The sequence below is a fragment of the Limulus polyphemus genome, unplaced genomic scaffold, assembly GCF_000517525.1.
Source record: "Limulus polyphemus unplaced genomic scaffold, Limulus_polyphemus-2.1.2 Scaffold124, whole genome shotgun sequence".
NCBI lineage: Eukaryota > Metazoa > Arthropoda > Merostomata > Xiphosura > Limulidae > Limulus > Limulus polyphemus.
The window spans coordinates 636,499-648,354 of record NW_013665734.1 but is presented as its reverse complement, the minus strand read 5'-3'; the positions used below and the strand labels follow the sequence as shown (position 1 = coordinate 648,354).

The following is an 11,856-nucleotide window of genomic DNA, read 5'->3' as shown; positions in this document are numbered from 1 at the left end:
TTAAGATGGTGTTGTAGCAAACGAAAAATATGGTAATCTGATGGTGCCATATCTGGAGAATATGGTGGGTGGGCGAAAGCTTACCAACCCAACTCCATAATCTTGTGTTGCTTCAAACGTGCCACATGTGGACATGCTTAAACGTTCCAGTTGATGACTATAGATCTCTGCGTTAACAGTTCGCTATGGATTGAGGAGTTCGAAATGAATTACTCCTTTTTATGTCCCACCAAATGCAAAGCATCACTTTCTGCAGATGAAGTCCAGGTTTTAGGGTAGGAAGTACTTTTTGTCTAGGATTGAGCCATTACTTTTGGCGTTTAATATTCACATAGAGAATCCAATCACCGGTGACAATTCTGTCCAAAAATGGTTCACGCTCATTACGGAGAGTTCGTGAAGCACTGAAACACCTTCTTTATGGGGTTTTCCCATATTTCTTAGATGTTTACGAATTGTTTCATGAGAGACATGCAATTTTAGAATCATTTTACGAGTGTTTTGCCTTAGGTTAGATTCAACAAGCGTCTTCAGAGCATCAATATCAATTTCAACATGTCGGCCTATGCCGTCACAGTTTTTAAGGATAAAGTCACTTGAACGAAATTTGCTGAACCATCGTTGACACTTACAAACGTTCAAAACATTTCCATAAACTACTTTCATATTCTTTGTGGCTACAGAAGCGTTTTTTCCCTTCTTGTATTCAAACAGCATTACATGTCTCGTCGCATACCATCACTATAAGGGATTAGAGTATACTAAACTTTACACATTACATAGGCTACACTAACGTGACGTTTAGGCGGTTTGTTTAACTATTATACGTGATGTATGTTTTTTTGTAGGGTTAATTAAAGTGTTCCAAAACGCGACATTAATCTCTTGACGACCTATTAGAAACACTATTATAGTTATATCACAATTTGAAGAACATCCTGCTAAAACTTATAGTCTAATGTTTAAATTATCTTGGATTCCCAGCTTACCTAAAACACCATATAAATTCAGATTTATTGTCAGGCCTAAAAAAGCTACAACTAAGGAAGAATATTTTAAATACAATAAGTAATGATATGAAATATACTAAAGAATATTTAAACAAATACTGTAGTATTACATAGGTTTGCGATGGTTTTATTATCTTGAAATTTTTACATGTTCTACAATAATTCCTGTACGCTAAATCCGAAAATGATATCCATTTTTCTCCATCACGTACAGATTTTTCACAAAACGTCATATGTATTTTTACATAAGTGAATCATTTTAATTGAACTCTAGTCACATTTTGTTATGTTTAAAATGTTGACAACCACTGGCTATAGATTTCTCTAGATCAATCGCGACGTGAGAGACTTATCGATCGTTCTAGAGCCCAAACATAATAATAAAAAATGTTCATTGTGGTAAACGAAATAATAATTTTATCTATATAAGAGATATTTCTTCCTGATTTGTAAACTAAAAATCCTTACGCGTTAGAAAAAAAAATTATTTTCGAAATCTGCATAGCTAAATTATGGAAAATCCGTTATTAAAACCAAAACAACTTTTATGAAGTTTAAAGTCGCAGGTCTGTGTTATCAAAGAAAGAACCGGAATGAATCAATTCATTATCACCATTAAATGTAAAGAAAAAATTAAAGGCTTTGAAACTGAAACAAAAGAAACTTTTTACTTTATTCATTTTTAACACTAGTCTTTCTATTGATAAAATTTAAAGGTATTTTAGTCAAAGGCCCGGCATGGCCAGGTAGTTAGGGCGCTCGACTCGCAATCTGCGGGTTGCGGATTCGAATCCCCGTCCCACCAAACATGCTCGCCCTTTCAGCCGTGGGGGCGTTATAATGTGACTATTCGTTGGTAAAAGAGTAACCCAAAAGTTGGCGGTGATGACTAACTGCCTTCCCTCTAGTCTTACACTGCTAAATTAGGGATGGCTAGCGCAGGTAGCCCTTATGTAGCTTTGCGCGAAATTCAAACAAACAAACTTTTAGTCAAAAAATTCAAGGTTTTAATAATTCTGGTTAATTAATGCTTCGCGTTAGTAAACATAAATGACACCCATAAAAATCATTATTGTTTCACATTAAGCGAATTATTGTAGGCTTTGTACGTTTTAGTTGAAAATTCATTTGTACAACTTGGCCGACGAATCTTCCAACGAACATGTGGAATTTCAATGGAAGGTAACTTCAGCTCACAAGTTATTTATAATTGATTTTACTCGAACTTGAATTTTCGTATATGAGCCATCTTACTAAGAAAGACTTTAATTAAGGTTTGCACACTTGCGCTTGTAGATATATTAATGATATTCGTATTCCTAATTATCAAGGTTTTCTTGACACAGCCAAATAAATGTATCCATAGGAACCACTCTAGAAAAAATATATTTCACTAATAAATAAGAAAAATACTCTCTAAGTTTATATATCACCATCATCAGAGTTGTAGCACAGCACTTTGAGAGATTGCACTGGGGATGATGAGGTTATTATGATGTTGGAGACTATTTCGAATGCAAGGCAGCTGTAGAAGAGGAGAATCAAGATTGTATATTATAGGTCTAGATGGTAGAATATATATTATAAAATTAAGAGAACTGTTGTTAGGGCAGCATTGACACGTTTCAGAAAGGATCATATGACTGAGAGATATCGGCCATCAAAGAAAGAGAAGTTAGAGTTTAAGAAGCTGTGCACTGAACAAACTGAAGCAAAGGGAATTGGCTATACTGTTGGAAATTAAGAATCAGAAGGAATTTGACACTTTATTAGTGCTGAGAGAAAGATTAGGAGCGAAGTGAATGAGAATATAAGTGTACACCAGATTGAATCATACTTTGCTCTGCTGTTGGATAGAGTTTTTACTGTTAACGAGGAGTCTGATAGATTTTGTGGTGAGATTAGTGAAGTAAGTATGGAAGAGGATATTTCGACTAAGGAAGAGGGCAACTAGTAAATATGCGCAAGAAGAGGAAGGCCGCAGGTCCGAATGGGGTTGAGAATAAAATTTAGATTTTTTTTCTACCGCGAAAGTTGTCGCGTGGTTAGTCTGGAATGGTGAAGGGTTCCAGTGCGCATGGCGAACAGAGGTGACTTGCACAATTTACAAAGTGAGGGACTAGAGCATAGTTGAGATCTACAGAAGAATTTCATATTTGGCCACTAGTTATAAGATTTTTGGGATAGTGGTGAACGCTAGACTAAGCATGTGGATCATAAATCACGATATGCTGCCAGAGGGAGAAGCTGGTTTCAGGCAAAGCAGGGGTACGATGGCTAATACGTACATCCTAAACAACTTGATTTTGGTGTATTTACAAATGAAAAGATAAAAGCTGTGCGTATTCTTTACTGAATTAAATGCTGCGTTTGACTCTCTTAACAGAAGAGAATTAATCCGGATGTTGTGAAGGTTAGAATTGGAAGGCAGGGACTTGTTGGTTATCCAAGAAATATGCAGTGAAACTGTGATTATAATTAATGTAAAGAACACTCCTCAAGAGCTTTTTGGACCTTAAAAGTCGTTCGGCAGGACTGTCCACTAAACTCCTTCTTATTCAATTTGTTATATCTCTGATGTGGATCAGTCGCTGAAGAATAATCAGGATGGGAACCCATCTTGATGGCTGTTAAGTGTTATTTCCTTCCCTATGCAGATGACATATTGGTTCTTGCACCTGCTTCAGAAGAGCTTACGATAATGATCCGTTTTCTTGAAAAATGTTTTGATCGGAAAATCCTAGAGCTCAATATTGCTAAATCAAAAATAATGGAAAACGAATTAAAGTTGAAATTTGATATTGGAAAGGTGAGGAACTTGAAGTTGTAAAAAGTTTCAAATATTTCGCCTATTATTTTCGAAAAGATGGTGGTTGTCAGACTCATATTGAGCATGTTATAAGAAAGGCCAGATCTGCGACGAACTGTATTTGGGGAATTGGTAAAAGAGAGTTTCCTACAAATTTCAATGTGAGATTAAAATTGTTTGGTAATATCGTGAAGTCGACTGTATTGTATGTGGTCGAAATTACAGGTTTGATTTGCATTAAAAAAGTAGAAGTTTTCCAAATTATTGTTTGTTGGTGATGGATGGGATAACACCCAATTATATTGTCTGCGATGAAATCTTTGGAAGACAATTATGGAATGATGCGTGGAAAAGATCGTACAAGTTTCAGAAGAAGACTGGGCAATTGGAAGATTTTCGGTGGATTAAACAATGTTGGAGACTATGGGAAAGACTCAATTTTATGGAACTGTGGAAGAGGAAAAAGCTTTTTAATATTTGAAATAGTCAGACTTTGCTTACACAGAAATTGAAAATCTTGAACCAGACGGCTGGGATGTTACGACACTGGTTTAAGATAGAATGTATGAGCAGTAGTGGCAAGATGTTAATAGCGGGATTGAGGCTGCTCGATATAACCGCTTTATAAGTATATTAGGCCTATTGGTTACTGAAAGAAGTACTTGGATAGACATACTGTGTATTGGAAGGATCAGATAAATCTGGTAAGATTACAATGTGGAAATGTCATTCACGGAAACAAATATTGGTTATCAGAAAGTTTACGTATGTGTGCTTGTAAACAAGAAACAATGCTGCATATAGGAGATAGTGTTATTTATAGCCTTTCTTTAAAAAAAAATTATGATACTCTTGGCCAGAATCGATTACGTTTTATGAATACACTTGAATACTAGTGGTGTAAAACTGAAATATTACATACAGACCATTCAAACATTTCTATAAAGCATTAGCTCAAAATACATTAATATAGTTTTTAAAGATTTTGCGGCAAACCTCCTGCAATGCTATATTTAACATATCCTGGTAATTTTAAATTCTAAATGTAAAAACAACTGACGAATTAAAAAAACGCACTTGTATTTTTGTAATGCAAGCAAAAAACAGACAAGTAATAAAGCTAACCAATATTTTATGGCAGTTTACTGAAAACCGTATACAAAAGTTATTGTTGTCATCTGAAGTACAAGAACAACTTGCTAGTTTGTAGTATCGAACCAATTCTAAAAACGCTCGCTTACAATCTTCTTGGTTCACAACTTGAAAAACAATAGCACCAAGAAAAATCAACTGACAAGTTTATTTTCATAGAACTTAATAATAACTTCATAATATCTACCATCCAGTTAATTAATACAATGATTTATTTTCAACACTTCTTTGAAATATATCACGAAGCGACAGAATACAGAACAATATACTATGTGTTTATCTTTTTCCACTATTTCTAGGATATAAGATGACAAATTTATTTTATATATTCAAAAACTCATGACATATTATAAACTAACAACAATCATATAAAATTTAATGACGATAAGTGTTTATAGCAGTGAAATATACTTAAGCTTGTTGGTTGCAAGTAAGTATTGAGCCTGTCGCACGACATATTCTTCAAAGGTTCAACAGTAAACATTATGATATGTTTTCTCGCATATACATTACCTTATAATTACGTATATTTACATATATTTTTTTACAAATTTCACATGCGTTTCAACTGATGGTAAAAAGTTTATTTTTTTCAGACTGAAAATACAATGGATTTATATATTTGAGATTGTACTGCACCGAAAAATTACTTAATTTCCACAAATTCGAAGTTTTCCCAATTTCAATTTCGTGGCGTCTAATACCAAGTATTTTTAGACCACGAAGCTTGTAAACTTAAGAATTGATTTTCACTATAAACTTTGTCACGTGGTTGTATGAGAACAACTACAAGGTAATCATTTGTTAGATATACATGCTTCTTTGACAGATCCAACTTTGCTAGAACACTTGTCAAAAATATCATTAATAATTTAAGATATTGAACAGTTTTCTTGTGAATTTCTAACTTTTCTAATTCATAAATAGATTATGACAATTTCGCTACGCCTTCTAGGCTTCGATATAAGTTAGACAATTTCAATGTCTATGTACTAAATAGTGCAGTTCTGGACTATCAGAACAGTATACACTTCCAGTAACATAATCAATTATTTTCCAACTATTGTAATACTGCTTTAATTAAATGAAAAATTAGACTCAATTCTAGGACTATGTAATTTGTTGTAAAATTTAATGGAAAAAAATAAGGTTTCAAAACAAGAACAGTACATTTTATTTTCATACTTCAAAGAGTGTCATTAAACACTCTATGAACTTCAAACTATTTCCAAGAGATGATAAATATTTGCTTGACGTCTCATAAGTTTAATTCTTATCATAATGTAGAACTTATATTTATTTCCAATAAAAACTATGTATGATTTAATAGTAAGATATATTGCTTATGAAGTTTTACTACACAACACAGTCAATCTATAAAATAATTTTTCAACTAGTAAAACAGAGATGAAAAGAACAGGAGAGAAATGAATTGTGGCTTAATATCAACATATCAAAAATTAGGTTTTACAACGGACTTACAACGCTAGAAATCGAGTTTCGATAACCGTGGTGGGAAGAGCACAGATAGCCCATTGTGTAGCTTTGTGCTTGACTTTAAAACAAACAAACAAAGGTTTAGATATTTACTTGAGTGTTTTGTAGTTGTTTTTTAGTTTAAAAAAACCTTAACAAAAATATACTTTCGCAGATTTCATCATACTTTTCCCTATAACTAACCACTATAATGAGATTCCTTTGAGATTAAAACATCTTTGGCAAAATTCTTACCATTTTTGATGGCTTAGGCTGACCAGGTGCCCAGGCTGTAAAATCTGTGGGCGAGTTGTCTGTCCAATAGAATTGGCTTTCGTCCGTGAAATCTTGCAATCCTAACCATGCGCTCGATTTGTGTTCGGAAAGTAACATGGCAAATAGATCTGAAACGAGTTTTGCGTACATTCATTTATCACTCTCTTTTCGTGCTCGTCAACAAAAAATTGATTGGTAAGCTAAACTAATAATTGAAAGATGTAGGAAGTTTAATTTACTATAATAACATTTAATTTATAAATTGCAATAAACTTTTATTTTTGCACAATCCAAAAACTTATTCGATCGTACTTTGGCACTTCATTTCAGGAATGGCTTTTTGGTTAGAGTGTCAGGCTGTGTTTCGATGGCTCCAGGATATAAGACGTAACGTCGCTGAACACGATCCGCACTTTTACCTGTTGACACGTTATAAAAGTGACAGTCAATTTGGGGCAATTTGTTGGGTAAAACAAAATACGCGGCCTAGCTAACTAAGAATGAATAATTGGTGTAAAATTCTTATCAATGCTATAAGTGTAGCTACTAGTTTAGCCGCCAGTTTTGATTTAATTCCTTTAAGTCGCACGCTCAATTCTTTTTGGCCGCACCTTATTTTTCACAATTAAGGTGTTTTTGAGTGGTGATCATGACTTTTTGTCAATACACACCAACAAATCACAGCAAGTAAGAAAGTGACACTTAATAGTAATCAATATTAGCTTTAGGATCGCAACCTCATTACTCGTAAAGACCGATACTTTACAGAACCAATCAGATTATTTAAAATGTATGGTGGTAGATTTTCCTCTCTAAAACAGTGTTAATCATTTTGATTTAATTCCTTTAAGTCGCATGCTTAATCCTTTTTGGACCGCACCTTTTTTCACACATAAGGCATTTTGGATTAGATTTAACATAATGTTTAGGACAACAAGGGACATATTGGACCATATTGGACTTAATGAGCAATGATCACTTGCACCCAAATGGTCCCCGATTTCCACCATCTCAACAATTTCTATATTAGAAGTTAACAATAAATCTAAAAGAGCGTTGTTTCTATTAGGTTACTTGACCATTTGGTGAATAAAACCATTTTGAACAGTTTACAAAGCTTTTCTCCCTCATAGTTTGACTCTAGCATTTCCCAAGTAACATTTTATATTTTTCTAGTAGAAACGTGGTTAAGAAAGCCTGTGTTTAATAAGGTCCCGGCTACCTTATGCCTAGCTTAATGAGTTTTCGTTTACGTTATATGAAGTCTGGTAAGGTACCGAATTCTACATACACTTTATTAAACTTATGGTTACATTACAACAGCAGGCTCAAACTTAACGTTGCACATCAAAGTTAACCACACAACTGACATTTCGTCAACACCAAAAATAAGCTCATTACTGATTTTATAATGATAGAATAACATTAAAAACTCATGGCAAAATATCAAACTCAACCACACAACTGACACTTCCGTCAACACCACAGCAAACTCATTACTCTTCCTACTGTAAAACAATAACAGTAAAAAACTCGTAGCCACACATCAAACTTGATAAGATGACCTACGTCAACATCATAACTAGTTGATTAAATCCTTCACTGCTGTGTGAGTTTGGAATTTTGTATCACACAAAGAAAAGGTATTCTCTTTCAAACCTTCCAGAGTTTACCAGTTGTGAGCTTCACATAAGTAATGTCGTTTTGCTTTTTTTATATTTAACTAAAATTAAACCTGGCACTGGGAGAGTTATTTATCTATGACAATCAAAGAATTAAGCTCCCTATGATAATACTATAACATTAAAAAATATTGGTCACACATCAAATGAAATAAACATACTAAACTTAATAATTCAAGTTTAATAAAATCCGACAGTATAGTTAAACATCTGGTTGGATGATCCACGAGGGAAATACATTACATGCCTAAGTCTATATTATTATGTTAAATATGTCGCATCACAGAAGCAATCTTTTATTTAACTTTGAAACTCTTTATATGACAATGAAAGTGTATATGAGAACAAAAATTAATTAGCCTTAAAATATATTGATAAAAGCCAATCTAAATCATACATATTTTTTCTACATTCTTATTTTTTTTCCATTATATATTTCAAACCAGGTTAGTGTAAGTACAGCATTTCAGCTTTCTAGTTTAGAGCGGTACGTTTTCACAAACTAAAAAATAGGTCTCAAAAGCTATTTGAGACAGCGGGTTTCTGGACAGTAATTTATGGTATACAAAAGATAAATCTGATCATTAGTCGTACAGGCTTCGAATGCTTCGCCAGCTTTGAAAGATCAATACAGGAACTAAAAAACACTTTGCTTTAGTGGCACAGCGGAATGTCTGTGGACTTACAACACTAGAAACTGGCTTTCGATAGCCCATTGTGTAGCTTTGTGCTTAATTACAAACAAACACAAATTTAAGACCAAAACGTTTCACTTTAAACAGTTAGAAAAGGAACACAACGATGAGCACGCTCAGAACGAACAATATAAATATAATGAACATGAATAAACAGATCTGATTTTCTTATATATATATATATAAGAAAACACTTAACCATTATATACACTATGTCAATATACTTGAAGAATTAATGATCAACATATCATTATAACTATATAATTCGTGTACATATCGCTCACCTTGCTCATCTTGACTGTGAATAGAAACCAGCTCTGCTTCTAATGTTTTGCACTGTGTTTGTGCCTTAAACCAGGTCAAGCGATCCGCTACATTGTCTCCTCCAAAGAAAAAGCATTTGTTGCCTAACAGATATATAAACAGATGAAAATGTTAACATCATTAGTGTCTTTGACAAGAAAACAACAATAGCCATGTTTATCGATTATCTCAGATTTTAGTATGAACCAGCATGGGGGTGTACTTTAATCGTACTAGATTTTAATGCTATTTCGTTCTAAGACATAAGTTTCATGTATGCGGATAAGATTTACTATACAGTCTCCTCGTGATACTCAATAAAAATTTAATGTTCCGATAAACATGTGTATCATGGGTGCTGTATACGTGTTATTTTCTATCATCATTAGGGAAGGTCAAAGTTTTCGGATTTTTCGCACAATTCGTTTCTATGCAGTTTTAGCATAAAATACTTTATCAAGAAAACCCTTGAGATTTCTCAGTTCTAGTTGATTTTGTGTCTTTATCTCTCTTCCCCCCCCCTTCTCTCTCTTATAACAGATAACACCTACTTTTTCCGTATAAATGATGAAGCATTCTTTTGCTGGCCGAGTAGATGATGTCAGTATATCCTAGTCAATGAATGCTGTAAGAGGATGACCAGTCACGTGGGGACGCAATCGTAAGATAAAGAAACCTGGGTTTCCTGCACACTAGGGACGTTGTTTCTTGATCATTTGTACTTAGCCTTCATTGTGTTCAGCTCTGCAGAGATTCATCTTGGCAGAGAGAAAGCTGACGAAGTATACACAGATCCAGTTCAGATCATTGTGTAAGTGTCTACGCAAGTATGCACGCCGTGTTTTTTGTTGCGTTACTAATAAAGATTGATTCATTTAACATCATACGTTTCCAGTCTGTTTCTTTCTCACTCAATTTCAAACTCAATCGAATTTTCAAATTCAGATTACCCCCACAAACTTCATATTCAATTCTCTCGTTATTAAACAGACTTTCTAATATTTACGAAGAAATCAGTTTATCAAAGAAGAACACAATGTATGATGTTTCCATTCATTGTGGTTACTTTGTAATATCCGAAATTGAGTGTGAATTTTATTTTTTTATTTTTGGGAGTATCAGTTTGATTTAGACAACCAGAACCCTTTTCCCTTTAATTTCCATTTCTTGCATGGTTCACGAAAATTAAGGCATCGATCAAGCTTAATAGTAAAATTAATATATTGATAAACTTTACCTGAAGTGTACCAACCACTTGGACAGAAACCTAACGTGGATATTGTAGTAGTTTGTTGTACAGGTGTTGTAACTGTTCCATAACTTTTTTTGCAAACAAACCCTGTCTTCGAGTTGCAGTTCTTGTCATTCCACATCCCTGGGAAATATTCTACCAAAAAATAGCCGTTGGTTACTGAAATGTTTGATAAATTACAGTATAATGATTAATTAGTACACGAACAAAACGCAGATGTGTGATGCGATTTCTGTTTCGTTTTAAATTTAGATACTGAAGAGAAAAGCAATATTAACTATAAAGATTACAGCGCCAAATCAATATCGAGGTTGGAACTTCCTACAGCATAGGGCGGTCGGCTGGTAGAGAAGCATTTTTGTTGAATTACATATTTTTAAAAACAACAACAACAACTTTCTACCTATGTTAAACTTCTAGCGCTTAATCAAAAATAACTGATGAATATTTTTCCTGATTGTGGAGCTTTATTTGTTTGTTTTTGAATTTCGCGCAAAGCTACACGAGGGCTATCTGCGCTAGCCGTCCATAATTTTGCAGTGTAAGATTAGAGGGAAGGCAGATAGTCATCACCACCCACCGCCAACTCTTGGGCTACTTACTCTTTTACCAACGAATAGTGGGATTGATCGTCACATTATAACGCCCCCCCCCGGCTGAAAGGGCGAGCATGTTTGGTGGAACGAAGATTCGAACCCGCGACCCACAGATTGCGAGTCGAGCGCCCTAACCACCTGGCCATGCCGGGCCATTGTGGAGCATGTATGTCCTTATAAGGCCCTTTCACTAAGCTAACTATACTGACATTCTGCTTCGACATCTGAAGAAAAGTTTACAACAAGAGAACAGTAGTGACAGGAATGAAAGTTTCATAGCAAGATTATTATTTTTTGTAAAAGAGTGTATGATTATATTTTTATCTTGATGTTTTCTTCGACACTAACTGTAGCTTTGTTGAAAAATTGTTTTGTTGCAGTATCCTTTGAAGTAGAAATTTTTTTAATAAATGGGCATAATTATGGACTTGGAAAACAAGCAATTTCTGTGCAAATCTAGGCTACAACAAAAAGGCTAATAGAATAATTATTGTGTTTTGGCACTTGTGTATAAAATTAAAATCATAAATAATATTCAACGTTAAAATTGGTACACAAATAAAAACATTTTATTTAGGCCTATCTATAGCCTTCAAAAAGTTGAC

The 11,856-nt window shown here is 34.0% G+C and overlaps 1 protein-coding gene across 2 annotated transcripts in view; it reads right to left on the bottom strand.

Moving 5' to 3' along the window:
* LOC106472847 (macrophage mannose receptor 1-like) overlaps positions 1-11,856 on the bottom strand; it is a 50,309-nt gene that overhangs the window by 19,887 nt on the left and 18,566 nt on the right. For both annotated transcript variants that reach the window (XM_013933517.2, XM_013933525.2), the window contains exons 4-6: positions 10,641-10,790; positions 9,385-9,507; positions 6,703-6,851 (exon numbers count right to left, since the gene is read on the bottom strand). In XM_013933517.2, the coding sequence (XP_013788971.1) occupies positions 6,703-6,851; positions 9,385-9,507; positions 10,641-10,790 (422 nt within the window). The remainder of the gene's footprint in view (positions 1-6,702; positions 6,852-9,384; positions 9,508-10,640; positions 10,791-11,856) is intronic.